Source organism: Procambarus clarkii, chromosome 2 (genome assembly GCF_040958095.1).
Source record: "Procambarus clarkii isolate CNS0578487 chromosome 2, FALCON_Pclarkii_2.0, whole genome shotgun sequence".
Classification (NCBI taxonomy): Eukaryota; Metazoa; Arthropoda; class Malacostraca; order Decapoda; family Cambaridae; genus Procambarus; species Procambarus clarkii.
Genome location: NC_091151.1, coordinates 11,366,975 through 11,390,609, shown reverse-complemented (window position 1 = coordinate 11,390,609; position 23,635 = coordinate 11,366,975). Strand labels below are relative to the sequence as shown.

Genomic DNA, 23,635 nt, shown 5'->3' with positions numbered 1-23,635 from the left:
TTTCTTAGGCTATTAAAATCAGCTTTTCGAAAATCTGGCACTTTAACAGAATTTTCTCCTACAGGTCTATTCCATTATATGCTAATTCTGATTACTTTGTGATCACTGTTCATTAGCTCACTCCCTATTTCGATGTCATTACTTTGTGTTTCCCTGTCAGTTAACACTAAATCTAAAATATTATTTTCCCGCGTTGGTTCCTTAATGTGTTGCGTAAGAAAGCAATCGTCAATTAATTCTAGAAAATCTTCGGCTTCACTATTCCCTGTTTTGTTCACCCAGTTTATTCCACTAAAATTAAAGTCACCCATGACATAAAGGTACTGTTAGGTAGACTGTTAGGTAGACTGTTAGATCTAGATGCTCTAGATATTTCATCCCATAGATGCTTTGCTTACATTGTCTAAATTTGGTGGCCTATATATAACTCCTATTATAATATTATTTGCTTTTTCGTTTAATTCTATCCAAATAGTTTCTGTGTGTGGCTCAGTTTTGATTCCCTCTTTGAGACTACATTTCAAATTGTCCCTAACATATATGGCTACTCCCCCTCCTCGTCTAATATATCTATCTGTGTGAAGTAGTTTAAATCCATTTATTTGATATTCAGCTAATAGTTCTCTATTTTCTACATTCATCCATGTTTCGGTAAGTGCAATAATATCTATTTTTTCTGTGCAGACAAGAGCATTTAATTCGTTAATTTTATTTCTTAGACTTCTACTGTTAGTGTAATATACCCTAAGTGAATGGTTATTTTGTGGCCCTTTTCTTTCCCTGATCATTTTGCCAATTCTTTTCTTCCACGAACACATACTTTTATTACCTCCTTCCTCCAAATCAATTCCCATACTACTATCTACTAACAGTTTAAACCCAAACAAACACCTCTAACCACTGGTTCCAACGAATTCGCAACAGCAACTATTTTCTAACTATTTAGTTAGAAATACTAAAAATGAGATAAGGAAAGCAAAAAGAAACTATGAAGTTCGCATAGCAGGGCAAGCAAAAAACAAATCCTAAAGGGTTTTTCCAATTATACCGGACAAAAATTAGGGAAAGGATAGGTCCATTAAAAACTGAGACAGGTCAAATATCAGATAGAGATGAAGAGATGAGTAGTATTTTTAATAAATATTTTATATCTGTATATACTAAAGAGGAACTTAACAATATGCCTTCAGCTGAAAAAGTCTATGTGGGTGGGGACGAGGACAGGTTGACTAGTTTAGCAGTTGCCAGGGAGGATGTAATTAAACAAATAGTTAAACTCAAACCAAACAAATCCCCAGGGCCGGATGAAGTGCCAGGGTGCTTAAAGAATGCAAAGAGGAGCTTTCCGACCCAGACATATTATAAATATGTCTACCATATGTATCTATATATAAATATTTAATAAATATGGTAGACATATTATAAATATGTCTACCATATTTATTAAATATGGTAGACAGTGGGTCGGAAAGCTCCTCTTTGCATTCTTTAAGCACCCTGGCACTTCATCGGGCCCTGGGGATTTGTTTGGTTTGAGTTTAACTATTTGTTTAATTACATCCTCCCTGGTAACTGCTAAACTAGTCAACCTGTCCTCGTCCCCACCCACATATACTTGTTCGGCTGAAGGCATATTGTTAAGTTCCTCTTTAGTAAATACAGATATAAAATATTTATTAAAAATACTCATCTCTTCATCATTATCTCTCCACTTGTTATTTGACCTGTCTCAGTTTTTAATGGACCTATCCTCTCCCTAATCTTTGTCCGGTATAACTGGAAAAACCCTTTAGGATTTGTCTTTGCTTGCTCTGCTATGCGAACTTTGCTTTCCTTATCTCTTTTTTAGTATTTCTAACCAGTTGTACGAATTCCTGTTCTAAACTGGAATTCCCCATTCTTAATTCTTTTGTACCACGCTCTCTTTTTACCAATAAGGTTCTTCAGATCCTTATTGGTAAAATTAGATTATTGGTAAAATCCGATTAGTCTAGAGAACCTCTAGGTTTTCCATTTTTTCTTTGCCTGCGACTTTGGCTGAGCAGTGCTGTCGTTGGAGTTTGGTGACGTGGCCTCAATGAGGATGTCTTGAACCGTGTAGGTGTCGTATTTGTGATGCGGCGGTGGAGCTCCTACTATGATTTCCTCGTCTGAGTAGTCCGTAACCTCCGTAGTGGGCGTTTTTGTCTTTCGCCTCACAGCCTTAGGTAGGTTTAGGTGTCGTTGATTGGTGGTTGTAGCTATTTCAGGAGCGTTGGTGGTGCTGTTATCGTTTGTAGAAAGCACGTTTGCTAGCGCGGCTGCTGAGATAGTGATGGTAGGAGTGTTGGGAGCTGGGGAAGGAAGTACCTCTGTTTTATCCTCTGGTTTCAGTTCCTCACATTTTGCGTAATTTTTTAGAATCGTAGCGGCCGACTCGTCTTTAGGCCTCAGAATGTATTCTCCTTTGAGATTAGGTTTTGCTCTGACCTGGAGCTGGGGGTACTCTTTTTCCAGGTCCACTACAGTAGCGTAGGAAGACTTACCTTCCGTGTGCTGCACTTTGAAGACTGGAAGCATAGATCTAGTCTGAGGCGCTGGGAGAGCTGGAGAAGCTGGAGAGATTAATGGGCGATGGGTCGTCATGGAGTGGCTTGTCCTGTTAGCCTTATTCACGTGATGCCACTCGCCGTCACTTTCGGAACTGGTATCCATTATCGATGATCTTTTCCTACTCTGAGCAGCATTGCTGGATCGATTATAAGTCAATTGGAATTCCATGATGAAATTCCAATGATCACTTGTGGAGTGGTCTGGTGAGTGAAGGATGACTTAAGTTAATTCCCCAAATTAGAAATCTTTCAAAGATTAACAAAGTTTAAGTTGCATTCACTGGAAAGGCGAAGTTAGGGGTGACATGATAGAGGTTTACAAGTGGATGAATTGACATAACAAAGAGGATATTAATAGGGTATTATTAAAAGTATCAACACATGAAAGAACACGAAACAATGGGTATAAATTGTATAAATTTATATTTAGGAAAGACTTCGGTAAATACTGGTTCGGTAACAGGGTTGTTGATTTAGGGAACCAATTACCGCGAAACGTAGTGAAGGTGGAATCGCTCGATTGTTTCAAGCGTGGGTTGGACATGTATATGAGTGGGATTGGGTGAATATAAATAGAAGCTGCCTCGTATGGGCCAATAGGCCTTCTGCAGTTACCTTCATTCTTATCTTCTTATAATTTTACCCCTCTCTTATTTTTTGTCTTTCTCATCTTTCTTGCACTCATCCAACCCACACCTTATTTCTTGTTGCTCTTGCCTTTCACCTCCTGTACTCACGGGAGACATCTCCCGTCACGCAGGGTGCAGTCGCACCTCCACAGATCTCCAGTATCATCTATTGATACTAAAAATGGCTCAAAAGGGCCTCCACTTATGGGCTATTCATGCCCAAGCCACCTTTTGGGTGGCTTAATCTTCTCTCTCTCTCTCTCTCACCTCCTGTACTGAGCTACATTGACACTCCGTTCTGAGTAGCTAAATCTATAACAACAACAACTTTCACCCCCTCTTACCAGCTCCTCATCTCACTCTTGCCTTATATATGCTTGCCCCTCTACGCACTTATGACAATTGACTTGAAAACGGTTCTGGACGGATCGAAACTTCGCCATCTCATCTTCTAGTTTGGTCAAGATTAAATAATTCCTGGACTTACGGGAACACTGCTTTCATATGAACTTGGAGATGACAACTAAAATAATGATTCGTACTGGTGATAAGCCCCACAAGTGTCCCGAGTGCCCAGCAAAATTCAAGGATTTTAGCACTTTGACATGGCACATGTTTGTACATTCTAAAAATAATCCAAACAAGTGTCCCAAGTGCGAGAAGAAATTCAAGAAACCTATAGGTTTGAGACACCATCTGTTAATACATTCGGATGATAGGCCTCACGAGTGTCCTAAGTGTGAAAGAAAATTTAAAAACGATGGAACTTTGAGACATCACATGTTAGTACATTCAGAAGATAGGCATCACGAGTGTCCTGAGTGTGGGAAAAGGTTCAAGGACCCTAGAATTTTGAAAAATCACCTGTTAGTACATTCAGAAGATAGGCCTCACGAGTGTCCGGAGTGTGAGAAAAGGTTCAAGTCCTCTGGAACGTTGAAACGACACCTGTTGGTACATTCTGATAAGCTTCACCAGTGTCCTGAGTGTGCAAGACAATTAAAAAACCATCACAATATGAAACGGCACATGTTACTACATATGAACGATGAACCTCATAAGTGTCCTGATTGTGGCAAAAGTTACAGTTTTTGTGGAAATATGAAGAAACGTGTAAAAGTGAATACAGGTGATACGTCTCACAAGTGTGAGAAAAGTCAACTTACAAATATGAAGAGGCAGGAAAAGGTGCACTCTGATGATAGAGTTAATCGGTGCCCCAGCGAGCAACACGAAGCAGAAGAGGCATCAGTTCCACAAAATATGTTAGTGAAGTTTGAGAATGAATCTGATGAGTTTTCTAGAAGCAACAAGTGTAATGGAGTGGATGTTCATTGAATGTTTTGGGATCATCTTATGTGTCAATAAACATATTACCTAAAATAAAAGTTATAGATCAATGTGTTTTTATTACTGCATTTTCACTACAACTTTGAATTGGGTGTACCTCAATTTTATACCATATCAATCTCCAACAAGTCTTTACTGTACTGTAAAGAACTTGTTACCCAAGGGAATGATTCTGTGATCACTTCATTTTCTAGTGTGTGGTCTCGTCATCATACTGGCTTAACAGAACTGGGAATAATGAGATGGCTTAGAGCCTTAGGGCTCTAAGCCCCCTCTGGGACCTCTGTTGTTTATAATATATATCAATGATTTATATTCACGTTTGAGTAGCAACATTTGCAAATTTGCCGATGATACAAAAATCGGCAGGGAAATTAACACGGAAGAAGACTCACTATCACTTCAAGTTGATCTAAATAGGGTTTTGAAATGGTCAAAGGATTGGCAGATGCAGTTTAATGCTGATAAGTGTAAAGTTTTGAGGCTTGGTAATGCGTTACAAGATACGAGCTAGATGGTGTTGAGATTGCGAAGTCGAATTGCGAAGTCTGGGAGTTATGATAAGTAAGAATTTAAAACAAAAGGATCAATGCATGAATGTTGCAATACAATGCCGTAATAAGGCAAATAGGACATCACTGCTTGCTCTGTGATGGCAATCACCCCGCAATTTCCTACCGCTGCCCCCGCAGACAGGAAATCATCAAGGCCCAGGTTGAAGCCAAAAGAAACAACTCGTCTACTTCCTCGACCAGAGCCCCAAGCCTTCAACCCACCACCTTAGCTCTCACTAGTCGACCAGAAGACTTTCCGGTCTTACCAATTACCTTCTCATTGTGGACCCAAGGTCCCACAGACTCCTTCACAGCCCCCTGCAAGGGTAATGCAGGCATTATCCTTGGTCTTCTTAAACAAGCGGAAAGGCTTGCAGGACCAGACAACCAGCGCTTTGTCAATGAACTAAACGCATTATACATAGACAATGGCCTGGCCCCCATCATAGTCACTAGCGCAAATCTCACTGCCTCCTCTCCGGAGACTACCACCAGGACGACCAGGTGGTCAACTTCAACACCGACTCCTGAACCGCCCATGACCCGGGCGACACTCACCAGACCACTCCACAAGTGATCATTTGAATTCCATCATGGAATTCCAATTGACTTATAATCGATCCAGCAATGCTGCTCAGTGTAGGAAAAGATCATCGATAATAGATACTAGTTCCGAAAGTGACGGCGAGTGGCATCACGTGAATAAGGCTAACAGGACAAGCCACTCCATGATGACCCATCGCCCATTAATCTCTCCAGCTTCTCCAGCTCTCCCAGCGCCTCAGACTAGATCTGAACTGGACGCTCTCTGGCCAATGCTCAAAACTTTGGTCACTGAGTTGATCGAAAGTCTGCTGTCTTCACATGGAATCAAGCAAACCACAGAGACTCGGAAGACAATTGAGCACAAGCTCAAAAAATTCGAAGATGTAATATCCACACCGTCAAGAAAGCAGGGCAGGAGACACCCCCATAAAAAGCAGATGAGTCCAGCTTTCCGACGAGTCCAGCTCGTCGGAAAGCGACATTGATGAGTCAATTTCAGGTCCACTAAGAACCTATACACCAATTGCAACTTCCATGGCGTGTTCATCAGACTCCATGAATACCACGGAATTATCAGCAAATTCCAAGAACCTAGAATTCTAAAGATCCTGCAATGGAATGCGCAAGGACTGCGCACTAAATTGCAACACTTGCAATGCATAGCAGCAACCAAGGGCATAGACATCCTGATAATACAGGAGAGCTTGCTTCGAGCCGGACTAGAACCTAAAATCTCAGGCTATCGAGGCTTCTTCCTTCCATGGATCAATGGGCAATCCAGGGGATGTGCAATCTATGTAAAATGTGACCTGATCTCCAAATCCATGACCAGCCCACCCAATTGTGGAGCAGGGACAGAGGTAATGGGAGTCACCATTGAGCTAAGATACAACAAACTTGAAGTGTTCAATGTGTACAGGTCTCCACAAGCCGAAATGGATCTCTCTGTGTTATTTGGACACGCGACAACAACAAACACAATCATTTGTGGAGATTTTAATGCCCATCATCGATTGGCACTGGGCTCGAACAAAACAAATGAAGCCGGCATACACATTACACATCTACTGGACCAGCTTCCAGAAATACAAATCCTAAACAAGAATGAACCTACCCACATCCAAGGAGGCAGATTAGACCTAACCTTCGTTTCAGCCTCCCTAAGAGATGCAGCAACATGGTCAGTTGAGCCCACACTGACAAGCGACCACTATGGGGTCCAAATTGATCTTCAGTTAGACCTACCCACCTCACCTCCGCCTCCATCTGAAGCCTGGAACTTTGCTTTAGCAAACTGGGACCGATTTCAAAACCTCATTTCAGAGTGGCAAAGAAACTATGATCTACCCGAAGACATTAATCAGGCAGAACAAGAATTTGTCAAAGCGATTCAAAGTGCAGCCAACCACTCAATCCCACTGAAAAAAACAGTCCACCGGACACCATAAAGATCATTGGTACTATTGCGAACGTGTCAAAGAACTCAACCATAGACTCAATAGAACAAGAAAGCTATACAAAAAGCAGCCAAGTGACCGCAACAGGATCTTACTTTGTGAGGTCAAGTAACATGTACATCGAGAGACCAGACAAATAAAAGAACAAAAGTGACTGGAATGGTGTTCACACCTGAATGAACACACCTCTCTCGGAGAGATGTGGCAGCAAATTCACCGGGCCAAAGGGAATAAAACACCTAAAGCTCCACACCCCAAGGATCCTCAACAGGAAGCCGAAGTACTGGCAACCAGGTTTGCAGAGAGAGCAGCCAGCAATCAACTTCCACCAGATGTATTAGCAGTACAGACCGGACTAGAGGAAGAAAGGTGGCACAGAATCCTTACAGCATGTGAAGAAGTCTCTGACACTAATGCCCCCTTCACACTGGATGAGCTCAATCGGGCTAAGAAAAACTCCAAGGATACATCCCCTGGAGCCGACAAAATAAACTATAAAATGATTAGAAACCTTGGCCCAGAGGGAGACGCTGCATACCTAAGGATAATTAATTTAGCCTGGACTTCTCAAACTAGACCTTGTGCTTGGAATAGAGCAGACAAAATGCCTAAACTGCACCATGATATGTATGCCTATAGAAGAGGGGTTGGCACAGTGGAATGTATTACAACTCTGTTAGCCCACTTGAATGACAGACCAGGAATGCTGATATTCCTGGACCTCGAAAAAGCCTTTGAACTGGCTAGCGCCCCAGCTAATCTCTGCTGCCTCATTGACAAAGAGGTCAGAGGCAACCTGCTCTCCTGGACCAAAAACTGTCTCATAAACAGAGAAGCAAGAGTAAAACTTCATGGCACAGTTTTTGAGTACAAAATACATGAAAATGGTACACCGCAAGGAGGTATTCTCAGCCCTCTTCTCTTCAACTGTTTAATGGAAAGAATAATGAGGTTGAAACTCCCACATTACTGCAGGCTGCTAAACTACGCGGACGACTTTGTCATCATCATAAAAGGAAGGGATGCGGCGCGCCTTGCACCCAAATGCTTAGACTGCATCAGTAAAAAAGCAAAACAACCGAAAGAGTTTGGGATCAAACTCAACCCCTCAAAGTCAAAGGCCATGCCCATAAAAATAGCGAAGCCCAACATCCAACTGACAGTACAGGGTCAACCAATAGAATGGGTCGACACCTATCAGTATCTAGGAATCATCCTGGAATCATCTAGGAATCACACACATGAATTCTAATGCTGAGGTCACTTACTTGAGAGAGCGAACTGCGGCCCAGACGGCAATCCTCAGGTCGCTAACCCCCCTTTCTGGAGGAGCCAATCTGCAAGTCCTTCGCACATACTATGTACAGGCAGTCAGATCAATGATCGATTATGCCGCACCTGCAATCACAAATCTATCACACCAACAGCGGAAAAAGCTTGAAGTTGCCCAAAACAATGCTATGAGAGCTGCACTGGGAGACCCCTTGTGGACCAGGCTTGAAACTCTTAGACTGGAGACGGGTTTGCCCTCTCTACAAGAAAGAATATCACAAAGGACAGCTACAATTATCAGTAAGATAATTATTTCTTCTGATCCAATCCCAGTACGGCAGGCTTTGGTGGTTGGACTAGGCCAAAACAATGGAAACTCTTGGGTTGCAAGAGCAGGAAAAATCCTAAACAGACTACATTTAAAAAACATGATTCTTGATAGAGAGGGTGATCATCCACACCCAAATTACACTCCTTCCGCGCCGTGGGAAGAGCCTACTTTCAAAATAGTAATAGAAAGTCTCCCAATGAAAAAGGCTGCCTATGATCTGACAATCCTAAGGCGCATAATAGAAGAGCAAATGTATAGCATAGCAGTAGCAGGAGCCACCCACATCTTCACAGACGGATCGGTGGACACAGAATATGAGAGTGCTGGCGCTGCTCTTTGCACGACCAGCGTACAGGCATATTGGAGACTGGGAGGACTAGTATCATCAACCCAAACTGAGCTGTTTGCCATACAATAGGCATTTGCATATGTGATTGCACAAAACACTCAAAATGCAATCATACACACAGACTCAAAAGCTGCACTTCAAATACTAGGACAAAAACAGTGGAAAGATAATGTGGAAATAATTACCACCATTTTGTATCTTGGAGCAGTCGCTAAAGGCAAAGGACTCAACATAACTTTAAACTGGATCCCATCCCATATTGGAATCCCATTAAATAAAAAAGCTGATGAAATTGCTAAATTGGCAACTCGTCATCCAGTGATACATAAAACAATTCAACCCAGCCTAGAAAACATAAAAAACATCATCACCAAAAAACTCTCACATCTCAACAAAGCCTACCTGCACCAGAGAATAGCTGAAGGTTCGCCATCTGCAACATGGTATCTTCAGGCAACCAAATTAGAAAGGTTAAATATCCCAAAAGGAATCCACAGGGAAATAGCAGTTAGGTTATATAGACTACATCTAGGTTACAGATGCAACTGGGAGATTGGTGAACCCCGACAGAGAGAGTGCATCTTCTGCCAAACTGTCACAGAAAAGCCATTACTTCACTATCTTCTGGAATGTGAAGCAACCAATGACCTTAGAAGAGCTTTAAGAGTTCCTGAATCATGCAGTGGCCATCCTGAAGCCATCAACACAGCCACTCTCCTGGTCAACAAAGGTGTCCAGCAGCTGGACACCCTCATAAAGACTGTGAAGCAGTATCCTCCCCCACGATAACAGCTTGATGGTTAAATGCAACCTCAGAATACTGAGAAAAAAAAAATTGTACCACTTACAGGCTATTCATGCCCGTGCCACCTCTTGGGTGGCTTAATCTTTATCAATCATCAATTAGTCATCCTACGCTGGACTACGTTCAAGTGTCTTTATGTCCATTCTATATAGTACGGTGACCAAAACTGAACTGCATAATCTAAATAGGGCCTAACCAGAGCTAGATATAGCTGAAGAACCACACCAGGTGTCTTGTTACTTCTTGTTGTTTAAGATTCGCTAACTCAGAACAATGAGTTCCAGTAGCACGGGCTATGGTGAGCCCGTAAGTGGAGGCTCTTTGGAGCCATTATCTGTATCAGTGGCTGATACTAGAGATCTGGCGATGGATGGGGGTCTTCATGATGGTTTTCAGCCTGGAGGGCTGGCTATACCTGTTATGGAGCTGGTTTGATTAGAACATAAGAACAAAGGTAACTGCAGAAGACCTATTGGCCCATACCAGGCAGCTCCTATCTATAACCACCCAATCCCACTCATATTCTTGTCCAACCCGCGCTTGAGGGACCCCACCTCCACCCCGTTATGCGGTAATTGGTTCCACAAATCAACAACCCTGTTACCGAACCAGTATTTACCCAAGTCTTTCCTAAATCTAAAATTATCCAATTTATACTGGCGACCAAAACTGAACTGCATATTTCTGATAATGGAGGAATAAGACACCAACAGTATGGGGACCTATTTATTTAACAAATAATTAATTTAACTAATAAATAATTTTTTGCAGACCATGTTAATGAAGCAGGTAACTTGTATAATTTACAACAGCATATATACATGTATAACTTGACTACACTACAACAACTTAATAACATTAATACATATGACTAAATAAAACATGGTCTGCAGAACGCCGAATCCTTATTAACTATGTGTACAAGTAAGGCAAACGTTTAACATAATTTTCAAGTAGAATTAGGGCTTATAGAGTATCATATAGTGGCCTAACACATGACAGAAATAATGCGCCAATCCTAGACATAATGTGAAATCGTAAATTACCAGTAGCTGTAGAATACACCTAGAGGGCAAATTTAACATTACTCTTACAAGTGAGAGTAAGTAGCTGCGGACAGCGTAATACTTAGGGGCCGGCGCTGCACCCCCACTCGCAGAGCCAGCTGGCCGGACCCCCCCCCCCCCCAAGGGCGAGTGCCTGCTGGCCATAGTTATTACCATAGAAAGAGCGGAGATTGCACGGTTAGCTCAGTGGTAGTAGCGGAGTGCGCGGCCGAGATAGATACAAGGCGAGATATTACAATGTGGGTTATTACAGACTGCAACGCCCAGGCGGGCAAGCCGAATTGATCTTGATCAGATATTGGGGAAAAGAACACTCTAGGGGTAATTTAAGTGATGACAGACGGGTAACACTCCCCAGTCTAGGAGACAGCGGGTAAGGCAGATTGCGACTAACGCAAGCTGTGGGTAAATGCCTAGTATTACATATTAATGGTAAGCCCGATGTTAGTCAGGGTACCTAAGCAGGAACCTAGGGAAATAAAAAAAACAAATTCGTAGGATTAATGGGCAGCGGGCCGCTGAATCAGATTGCGTCAGGTGGGAGCAGGCCGTTCCACGCCGTTCTCCTCGTCCCGAGGGGTGTGTGTTTCCCCCTCCGAGACGTTTCTGTGAACTGAGGGAACATATGATTGTATAATTAGAAAACTGCCTACGGAAAACACTCTACATGTATATTGTGATGGGTCAGTAGCTAGGGATGGGAAGGCAGGATGTGGAGTCTTGATCAGGGAGTACACTGACATCGGCACTGTAGATACTGTTATAGGACGCCGCTTAACTGACAATATCTCTTCAACGCAGGCTGAACTCCAAGGAGTATTAGCAGGATTACAGGAAGTAGTCAAATGTGGTAAAAATGCCTGCTTCTTTATTGACAGCAGAGGAGCGTTAGAGTCTTTAAATAGCAGACGCCCAGTATATCAGAATAGTGTGATAGAGTGTAGAGAGAATGTTAAGAGATTAGAAAAAAAACTGGGTATAAAGTAAGATTCATGTGGATCCCATCACATGTGGGAATACTGTTGAATGAGGTAGTTGATGACATAGCGAAGAGAGCCACTGAAAAACACTTGTTGATTTTGTATGTCAGTTAACCTTGAAACAAATAAAACAAGACTCAAGGTGATTCAGGAGGGTGAAGAAATGATAAAGAGAATGGCAATGGTGGACAGTAGTAACACACTTAAGAATTATTCAATAATAAATACAAATTCGTCCATCACTTATGGTAAAGGAAAATCTACTTGGAAGGATTCAATTTACATGAGATTACGATTAGGATATAAATATATCTGGCAATACGGTGTTGATGTCAGTGAAAAAAGATAAGGAGTGTAAATTATGTAGTATGCCGTACGCCCACACCTTAGAACATTATGTATTAGAGTGTCACCTTATTGAAAAATATAGAAATAAGGAAATAAATAGTGTACCACATCAAATTGTTTGGATGTGTGATAATGGTATAATAGACAGTATACTTCAGAGCTACAAGAATTTTGCCCCAAGAATGTAACAAATATATGCTGTACTTGCTGTATGCAATGTTAAATGGGATTCTTGTACTGTTATATGTCTCTTTGTACTCACTGAATTTGTGCGCCCCTTGAGGGACTTGAAGTAGAGGGGGGGGGGGTAGAAATAGCCTAAGCTACTCTATCCCTTTGAGATGTATTTATTGCTTATCTCAATGAACATACTTGAACTTGAGGGAATTCAGCGAAGAGAGGGAACTGGGAATTGCAGTTAGTAAAATGGTTAACCAAAGGAGCAATGCATGCTCGTTCGTAATTGATGCGAATAGGACACTGGGCAATATTAATAAAGCATTAGTAACAAGACGCCTGGAGGTGTTCTTCCATTAATCTTGCAATGAATTTGTGCCTTAGGTAGAATAAGCAAATCTGTATTTTTGCGTCATACCATAGACGTAAATAATTTCCCTTGAACGTGTACAGCGTAGGAAATTAAAAAGACTTGGGTAAATACTGGTTCGATAACATGGTTGTTAAAATTGTAGACCAATTACCACGAAACGTAGTGGAGTATGGGACCTTCCAATGTTCCAAGCATGGGAAGACATGTACTATAGTCCGTCGTTAAATTCACAGGAACGTGTAATATACTGCAATTAATGCATGAATATGTGAGAACAACCCATACCCCCGAAATGCAAAGGGGGGCCACCGCATCAACTTGATATTAGTCAATGCGGCCTGTCAACCGCATATTGTAACTGGTCGTTTAGTCAGAATAAAATGAGCTGTATAATGTCATACGATTTTTCCGGCGAAGCATGCCCGTGCCGCCCCTTGAGTGGCTTAATCCTGAACGACCAACCAACAACCGTACCACTAATGTAACCGCAAATGGGCTGTATAAGAATACCATAAAGACTATCTCCAACAGTCTGTGGATAATAAAACAAATTAATAATTGATAGAATAAAGCGTCTCGGACTGTTACAAGTAAGCGGATTAATGAATATTAAAAATCAAATAACATAACTACGTACTTTTCATCTAGGGGCTCACCATAGCCCGGAACCCCCCCGTTCCAGGCAGCGAATCTTTAACAACAATTAAATACATTTATAATGTCAGTAATAGTAAGTCCCAATATCTATTGTATAGATATAAGTATAAAAGTAACAAGTATAAACTTAGAAAACCTTCATAATTATAGTTTTTTAAATATGTTCCGGAATCCCAGTGACCGATTAATTAAGAGGAAGGCACAATTGTGAACAGTATGTAATTACGGTAGGGTAGGCCAAGGTGTGACGACGCCGTAATGACTACAAAGGAAGGCATCAATGTTTAAGGTTTGTCGTTAATCGGTAATAACAAATCCAATAAGAACACATCTCAAACTGAAAGAAATAAGCAGCGTAATTAATTAATATGTGGTATACAAGGTTCTGAAGGATTACTTACACAGGTTTCTGAATGCACTTCTGATGTTAGCCAGCCTCGCATAGGCCGCTGATGTTATTCTTTTGATGTGGGCTTCGGGAGACAGGTTTTGCGTGATATCAACTACCAAATCTTTCTCTATGTCCGTTTCGTGAAAAACTTCATCTCCCATTCGGTATCCAGTGACTGGCCTCCTAGTTCCTCTTCCTAGTTTCATTTCCTTACATTTACTTGGGTTGAACTTTAGTAGTAACTTGTCTGACCATTCCTTCAGTTTGTCTAGGTCATCTTGTAGCCTCATACTATCCTCATTAATTTTGCATCATGAGCAAACATCGAGAGGAACGAGTCAATTCCTTCTCGGAGATCATTTACGGATATCAGAAACAGTATAGGTCCAAGGACTGATCCCTGTGGGACTCCACAGGTGACTCCCCGCCACTCCGAGACCTCACCCCTCACGGTGACTCGCTGTGTCCTGTTGCTTAGGTACTCTCTTATCCAGTGGAGTACCTTCCCTTTCACTCCTGCCTGCATCTCCAGTTTGTGCACTAGTCTCTTATGTGGTACTGTGTCAAAAGTTTTCTGGCAGTCAAGAAATATGCAGTCTGCCAGCCCTCTCTCTCTTTCCTGATTTTTGTTGCCTGGTCATAGAACTCAATTAATCCTGTTAGGCATGATTTGCCATTTCTGAACCCATGCTGATGTTGTGTTACAAAGTTCCTTTGCTCCAGATGTTCCACTAGCTTTTTTCGCACAATCTTTTCCATCGTCTTACATGAAATGCAAGTTAGGGACACTGGCCTGTAGTTCAGTGCCTCCTGCCTATCACCCTTCTAGTATATTGGGACTACATTGCCGTCTTCCAAATTTTTGGCAGTTCACCTGTTACCAGTGACTTGTTGTACACCATAAAGAGTGATAGGCACAGAGCTTCTGCTCCTTCCTTTAGAATACATGGTGAGATTCCATCCGGGCCTATAGCCTTTGTCACATGCAAATCTATCAAATGCTTCCTGACCTCCCCACTGGTAATCACAAACTCCTCTAGTGGTGTCTGGGTTGATGTTCCCTCCATTATCTCTGGAACTTCTCCTTACTCAGGTGTGAAGACTTCATGGAATTTCTTACTGAGTTCCTCGCACACTTCCTTGTCGTTTGTAGTGAATCTTTCTGCCCCTATCCTCAGTTTCATTACCTGTTCCTTCACTGTTGTTTTCCTCCTGATGTGGCTATAGAGCAGTTTGGGTTGAGTTTTTGCCTTGCTCGCTATGTCATTTTCATATTGCCTCTCTACCTCTCTTCTCACCCTGACGTATTCATTCCTGGCGCTCTGGTATCTTTCTCTGCTGTCTAGTGTTCTGTTGTTTCTATAGTTTCTCCACGCCTTTTACTTAGTTGCTTTGTTAGCTTGCAACTCTGATTAAACCATGGGTTTCTCATCTGCATTTCATTTTTTTTCCTTTTGGACTGGGACGAACTTGTCTGCTGCCTCTTTACACTTCTGTGTGATGTAGTTCATCATGTCTTGAACCGACTTTCCTCTGAGCTCTGTTTCCCAAGCTATTTCAGTTAGGAATTTTCTCATCACCTTATAGTTTCCCATCCGGAATGCCGGCCTCTTGCTTTCTGGTCCCTTCCTTGAGTACATTAACCCTTCTACGACCAGATATTCAAACAACAGTACACTGTGATCACTCATACCACGGGGGCTTCAAGACCGATGTCCCTTATGTCTGAATCGTTCAGAGTGAATACTAGGTCGAGTCTTGTTGGTTCATCATTGCCTCTCATTCTCGTGGGACCCTTGACATGCTGACTTAAAAAGTTTCTAGTCGTCACCTCTAGCAGTTTTGTTCTCCATGTTTCCTCACCTCCATGTGGTTCTCTGTTTTCCCAGTCTATCCTTCTATGATTAAAGTCCCACATGATGAGCAGATGGGATCGAGTTCTACAGGCATCAGCGGCTGCTCTCTCAATGATAATGTTAACTGCCATGTTGTTACTGTCATACTCTTGCCTGGGTCTCATTTCATTTGGTGATGGATTATATATCACTGATACTACTACTCTTGGTCCTCCCATCGTCATAGTGCCTGTTATGAAGTCTCTGACCCCTTTGCAGCCTGGAATAACATCTCGAAACTCCATTCCTTTCTCATCAGTAGAGCCACTCCGCCTCCTCCCCTACCTTTCCTCTCTTTCCTTATTACAGTGTAGTCCTGGGGAAACACCGCACTCGTTATGATTCCTGAGAGTTTTGTTTCTGTGAGTCCAATTACATCTGGGTTTACGTCGCGTGTTCTTTCCCTAAGTTCACTAGCCTTGTTTGTAATCCCATCTATGTTCGAGTACATGACCTTGAAGCTGACTCTCTTCTGTCCATTCTCTGTTTATGTTGATTCCACTGGAGTTGGGGGGCAAGGAATGTCTGGGATGTGTGAGCCTAGGAAGGTGGACCTGGGGGGTCTGGGGTGTGCGGGGCCTGGGAGGATCTGGAACAAGGGGGCTAGGGAGGTCTGACATGATGAGGCTGAGGGGGGTCTGTGGTTGGGGGTGAGTTGGGGCATGGGATGGGGGACCTGGAGGGGCCTGTGGTGGGAGGTCATGGGTTGGGTTATGCAGGGTAGACTGGGGTGGGTTGACAGGGAGGTAAGGGGTTGGGGAGGGGTTCCTGGGGAGGGGGGTCGGGTGGGGAGGGGTTCCTGGGGAGGGGGGTCGGGTGGGAAGGGGGTGGGGGTAGGGAGGAGAGCTTGGGGTGGGGAAACTGGGAAGGGCACAGGCTGGAGAAACAGGGAAGGGCATGGGGTGCAGGAACAGTGAGGGGTCTGGGTAGGGGTTGGGGCAGAAAAAGGGCATGGGGGGAATGAGGAATGTCGCACATTGAAATATATAAATGTGATTATTATAGTTTATATCTGTGAAAAAAAATCTAACTATTTGTCAGTCCATCCTCTCTCTGCCTGCCTGCTGAAATCTGTCCACTAAATTTGCTGTTGAATATCTATCTCCAGGGGTCATTTACCGTTAATTCATACATTATTAAACATTTAACGTCATTTACAAATTTCTACACATTTTAAGCACCTACCTCCTTTATAACATGAAACACAGTAACCAATATGCTCACATCAGTCACAAATACTTCTTATTCCTTCCTAAACACCTTTCCATATATAACCTATCTCCACAAATTAATATCTTAATGACTAAACTGGCAACCCCTTCCCCACCCCGCTGGCCCCATCTAGAGACCCCTCGGCCCCCCATTACCAACACCCCCGCCCCACCCACTATCAAGGCCCCAATGTCCCTACCCCCCATCCTACCACTACCAGCCACACTCCCCCCTGCCCCCCCCCCCACACAGAAAATGGCGGCCACAACGCCATATTTACCCAACCAAACCATTCGTTCACGTGGCCCTTCACGCGGCTGGTGAAAGGCTACTTATAGCCTGCGGGGTAGAAGGAGAGTCAAACAAGGTATTCAAATCCAATGGTACCTGAGATTGAGCCTGGGATCTCATTTCCACGGCTACTACTGGGCTCACCTCTTCATATGCTGGATCTTCCATTACCAGGGGATAGTTATGCTCCAAACCTAGGGCCAAGTCGTCGGCCAAGATAACCTCAATCTCCTCTATAGGAAGATTGTCCATTACACCTAATGTACACTTGCCGCTGAAGTACTGTGACTTTAGATGGACTTGTACTTAAGGGGCAACATACAATGTTGAGGGAAACCCACCTAAGATAATCTTTTGTCTCCCATCATCGTTACCCATCCCTCGGGTAACGATGTTTCCAAAATCAGAGACTGGGTAGCTCCGCTGTCTCTGAGTACTACCACGGGCTTACCTGAATGGTCACTTGACACATACCCTTGGGAGGTGTACGGGGCGAATAACTCTGGTTTCTTTTTCTCTACTGACAGGTCGGCGAATGGTGGCGCCATGCAACTCACCAGCATAACTTCCCTACGTGGGTCGTTACCTGTTCTACCACGACACTTAGCAGCTATGTGCCCTCTTTTCCCACAGGTCCAACACACTATGTCCCCTCTTAGGACTGATCCTTTTAGGACTACCTAGGGTTGATTTAGCTGCACCTCGTGGAACGGTTTTATCATCTGGCTTAGGTTTCGTTGAGTATTTCATGTAGCTCTTCGGGACATACCTAGCAGAAGGCCTATGTGTCAGGATGCATTCTTTGGCCGTAGTGGCTGCTGCACTCAAGGTCTCTACCTGCTGTTCCTCTAGGTATGTCTTGAGATCTCCAGATAGGCAATCCTTGACGTCCTCCAGTAGTACGAGTTGCTCGAGTTGCTCCTTCGTCTCCACCTTATGAGACGCGCACCATTCGTGGAACAGCCGTTCCTTGATACTTACAAACTCTGTGAAGGTTTGCTCTGAGGTTTTCTTCAGGTTCCGGAACTTCTGCCTGTAAGCTTCCGGTACCAACTGGTAGGCCATCAGCACCACCACCTTCACAGCATCGTAATCACTGCAATCATCCATCGACAATGTGGAGTATGCAATTTGGGCCTTTCCAGTCAGGACGGACTGGATCATGATGGCCCAATTCTCCTTTGGCCAATCTAATGAAGCGGCTACCTTCTCGAAGGCAGCGAAGAACTTGGAGACTTCTTTTTCATTGAATTTGGGAACCATCTGAATGTTCCTTACTGGATCGAAACTACTTGTTTCCCTCCGACCACCTAATCGTAGCACTTCTAACAAGTGCAGACTTTCCTTCTCTTGTTCTTGTCTCTCTCGCTCTTCTCTTTCCCTTTCTCGCTCTTCTCTTTCCCTTTTTTCTTATCTTTCTCGCTCTTCTCTTTCCCTTTTTTCTTATCTTTCTCGCTCTTCTCTTTCCCTTTTTTCTTATCTTTCTCGCTCTTCTCTTTCCCTTTTTTCTTATCTTTCTCGCTCTTCTCTTTCCCTTTTTTCTTATCTTTCTCGCTCTTCTCTTTCCCTTTTTTCTTATCTTTCTCGCTCTTCTCTTTCCTTTTTTTCTTATCTTTCTCGCTCTTCTCTTTCCCTTTTTTCTTATCTTTCTCGCTCTTCTCTTTCCTTTTTTTCTTATCTTTCTCGCTCTTCTCTTTCCCTTTTTTCTTATCTTTCTCGCTCTTCTCTTTCCCTTTTTTCTTATCTTTCTCGCTCTTCTCTTTCCCTTTTTTCTTATCTTTCTCGCTCTTCTCTTTCCCTTTTTTCTTTTTCTCGCTCTTCTCTTTCCCTTTTTTCTTCTCTTTCTCGCCCTTATCTTTCCCTTTCTCGCTCTAGTTCCAAACGTTTCATTTCCATTTCCTTTTCTTTCAAAACCTTTTCCTTCTCCATTTCCTTTTCTTTCATTTCTCGTTCTATTTTATTTTTTTCCACTATCTCACTATTGCCTTCCAACGCACGCATTTTCACAGTGAGAAGGCTGATCTTCAATTAACTAGTATCACTCTCACCATTACTGCCTTTGTCTTTCTTTTCAGTGGAAGCCATTACATTTTCCTTTGTGCCCGGTGCCTCGCTTTCCTGCTTCTCCTCTTGTTATACTCAAAATTCTGTCAGTTGAAATGTAACCAATCACAGGCAAGTAGGCCTCTGACGTCATGCCAGACAGAGGAGCATCAAGCATGCTCCCAGCAGCCTCAGTTATCCTCACAGGCTCAGAGTAGAAGGACCTCGGCTAGGCAGATATATACCTTGCAATCTCAGTCAATAAATATATACAGAAGCGACTACTGTGTCTACCTTCTACCCGAACAAGGCAAACGAATACTGGTAGCAGCAGTGGGACCCAGAAATTTTTTTCTGGAAACAAAAGTTCAAGGACCCAGCATCGCCTCGTGTTCCAGCCGCCACCGCCACCGCCATAAGCCGCCATCCTGCCACCCACGCATCAAATATTGTGCCAGACCGGGGTCCTGCCATCAACCACTACTCCAGGCCAACGTTTCAGAAGTAAGGGTCAATATTTTCCTGTGAGAACGCTCATTCATCAGTGAGGAGGAAGGAAGCTTCCCGCGCCAGCCATTTTTTTGAACCTCGCGCCACCATGTGGGAACCACCTAGTGCACCCACCACCACCACCGCCACCCAAGCTGACAGTATCTAAGCTTTGTGAGTGTTCAAGCTACTGAAATCGTGGTCAGCCATCGTCGCAAGTATCAACTGATTATTGTGGGTGTTGTACAGTTATTCAAGAGGAATTGGTGAAAAAAAAGACTACAATTGTTTGACTAGTGTCGCCACCCTGCCTCCCTCCCAAGCTCACACACCTCGCCACCAGCCCCTGCTACATCGTTTTGTGTGAACTTCTCCTAGAAAATTGTATTCTCCACCGCCATCGTCGCAATATCGTCGTCTCCGAGTTTATCTTCGCGCTCCCAACATCAATTCCCAGCTTGGGGGTCTCTACGGAGCTTCGCGCCACCGCCGCCAGGAGCGCTGCCATCGCACCAGTTTGTAAACAAGCCCTCACATGGTCCTCTTCACACGTCTGGTCACCGTTTTTCGTTTTGGCCACTGTTATATTGCAAATCCTGCAGCCCTGAGTTAAGTAAATATGAGCTAAGATATCGTGTGCTATGATTTAATGAGGTTTAACGTAAATATATCCAAAATATCTTATGAATTAGTCTTTCAGTGACTTGTTAAATATTGGAGCCGGTTTAGTACTCCAGAGGCCCACAGTTTCTCTGAGACATTTCAATATTCCCTGCATATGATTCCATTATTCATTAATTGTTACTAGTGTCATTACTGAATTCAAAGGCGAGAGAAGTAAGAAATAATTGTTTCTAGCAGTTATATACATTCCTGTGTCCAGTTTATGTGCTACATCCATATTTCTTGCATTGCCACTTGTTGTGTTGAATCTTTTTAATGAAATTTTGCAATTGCACTTCCAGTTTTTATATTCTCAATTGCTGTGCTTAGTCTGGTTTAATTAATTTACATACATCTAATTCCAGTCATTTTTTTAATGAAAGATTGCTAAATTTAGTTTACAATTGCTTGTTCTTAATTATTTTCTTGCCTAGCCCAATTTAATAATTTTATTTCTGCCATTTTTACTTTAGCCAAGTTGATATTTTTTTGTGTTTATTTTTGTGTATACTATTTCTGATGCCAGGTGCACTTAATTATAATCTGCGTTCAAATATTACTTCCACGGCTGTGACAATGCCTACCACTGTTGAAACCCCTTCAGAATCAATGGGAACAGTTGCTCGTCCCAATGGCCAGAGATCAGCTCAGGAAATGGCTATTCCTCTTTTTGCTGGGGAATCGCGTTTATTAGAATCATGGTTTAGTAAGGTTGAAGCGAAAACAGTTGCACGTTTTTCTAAGCCTACTGATGCCGAATATTTAGCAATTGCACGGTCAGCCGTGGACACAACCAAAGGTGATGCACGTTTTGTTGTTGATGAGAAAGCCATTGTTAGCCTCCAGTCTTGGCCTGAATTTAAGGATTTCTTTCGCCGTCGCTTTGTTAATAAAGGAGACCTTGACCCATATAGGTTAGTCAAGAAAATTGCCAATGCCACCATGCAGCCTGGTGAATCGTTTAATGCGTTTACTAGCCGTCTCGATCAGTATCTGTATGCCTTAGTTTCTGCTATGAATAATTCGACTTGGTTAGATAAAGACAATAATCTGTCCCCTGAGGCTATGGCCAAAATGATAGCATTTGGTACTTTAATGCATTTTGCCCCCGAGCATACAAAACCAATCGTTGAGCAACAAAATTTTGGTGTTAAACATGAAATTGGTGAAGTATTTGAGGCTATTAACAATGCCGCAGATAAACTAGCTCCCCGAAGTGCTCAACTGTTGCCACCCTCTGATGCTGTAAATGTAGTCACAAGCTCTCAGCATCCTCCCACAAATTCTCAAAACTCTTGGTCGCAGAAGCGTACCCATGCTCGTAGCCCCCAGTCAAATTCGCCGCCTCATAAAATGCCGAAACGCCATAGTCCACAACCATCCACTCCCTCATGTTGGCATTGTGGTAAGAGTAACCACCTTGCAAGGGACTGTTGGTCCGCCCCTAGATCATCACCTCCTAGACAATTCTCTCGGCCCCCTCATCAATCTAATCATTCTAGGCTTCCATATTGCACGTACCATAAACAAGTTGGTCACCACACTGCGGATTGTAGAGCTAGGCAAAGGACATCTCCACCTCGTAACTCCCATGGTCAGTCTTGGCGAGGCTCACAGCGTCCAAGACATTATCAGAACTCTCGTAATTACAACTCCCAGCCCAGCTATAATGCAACTTCAAATTATAATGCTCAGTCACAGAATGCTGGAGCTCAGAATGTTCACTCCATGTCGTCGGGAAACCCCCAAGGCCATCCGCTAACCAATTCAAGCTAGCCAATCCTAGTGCCCTCCCTGTGTATTCAGTAGCTACCCAAAATAGATTTGGACACTTGACAGAGGAGGACACTGACTCTAGACCAGTTGTAGATGTTGACGGATCCACAGTAAATTTGACACAAACAAGACGCAGATATCCCAGACAACATAAGTCAAAAGTAGTAACTTGTCAAGTCTCAAGTGATGGTCCCCTTGTATCAGCCATTGTACATGGTAGAGTTTTAAAAGTTTTTCTTGACTCAGGTGCAAAAAATAATATTGTCAAGCCCTCAGCTCTTAGAGACATTGAAAGTATGCACCCTACTATTTTAAAACAGTCACACATACCTTTTCTAAGTGGTATTTCAGGAAATAAAGTAAAAGTTCAGGGTGAAATTGACCTCCCACTCAAGTTCAATGATGTCACATTGTCTATAACATGTTTAGTTGTTGACATTATTCATTTTCCTGGAGACATTCTCTTAGGTCTGTACACCATGATTGATGAAAATATTGCATTGTTTCCCCATCGTTGGAACATAAGTATCAAAGACCATGTCATACCCTTGTGTAGCATGTATCGACAGGGCCACGAGTTCAACCTTCAATCAGATTATGTTAATTTTGTTGACACCCGCCTTGCAAGCGTAGGTTTGTCAGATCATTGTCGTGGTAGCATACCCGAGAAAACAGGCACTCGATTGAAGCATAGTAGTTGTGCAGTTGTTAAGGAGAATGAGTATCGGGACTTTCTGGAAGGGGACGCCCTAACGGATTCTCGTTGTCTCGCTCGCCTGGCAGCTTCCATCTCTGAAGTCAGTGGTTCCACGGCTACTGACACTGTGTTACACCCTCATTCTCTCACCAGAATAAGAGTTAAGGTTCAGGGAGTGCCTGAGTTGTCGGATGTGATTGCGGAAAGTGAAACATGTAAAGTGAATGGTACATTTGTTGAACCCTCCTGGCACACAGTGCAGGATGGTACTGTTACATTATTTATCGCAAACACTAGTAATGCCGATATCCATCTCCAGTCGGGTACCCATGTTGTAGATTTTGCCCATTACTCGTTACCGGTGCGAGTTGTGGATGATGTCTCCATGGATCATACTGTTTGTACACTCACACCAGGAGAACAGGGATCTCAGCCAGAGGTGCAAGCGCAACACCTCAGTCCTACTGATTTTCCTGACTCTGTGGCTCAGCTTTTGAAAATTTTGAACAAGAATAGAGCTGTTGTTGCTCTACCAGGAGAAAAATTAGGTCTCACTCCTCTTATTACACATAAAATTCCCCTTGAACAAGGAACTACGCCTATTTATGTACCAGCTTACCGACTTCCCCATTCTCAGAGAGCAGAAGCAGATAGACTTGTAGAAGAAATGTTACAGAGTGATGTAATTGAAT

General features: G+C 43.0%; 1 protein-coding gene across 1 annotated transcript; it reads left to right on the top strand.

The window, feature by feature from the left end:
* Positions 1-3,736: 3,736 nt before the first annotated feature.
* Positions 3,737-4,558, top strand: LOC138365627 (zinc finger protein 626-like). Its single transcript, XM_069326111.1, has one exon. It carries the CDS (start codon positions 3,737-3,739, stop codon positions 4,556-4,558), a length of 822 nt encoding a protein of 273 aa, XP_069182212.1.
* Positions 4,559-23,635: the final 19,077 nt, after the last annotated feature.

Bases quoted from the DNA above. Each gene is read 5' to 3' on its own strand.
- LOC138365627 (XM_069326111.1), top strand. From the start codon at position 3,737: ATGACAACTAAAATAATGATTCGTACTGGTGATAAGCCCCACAAGTGT.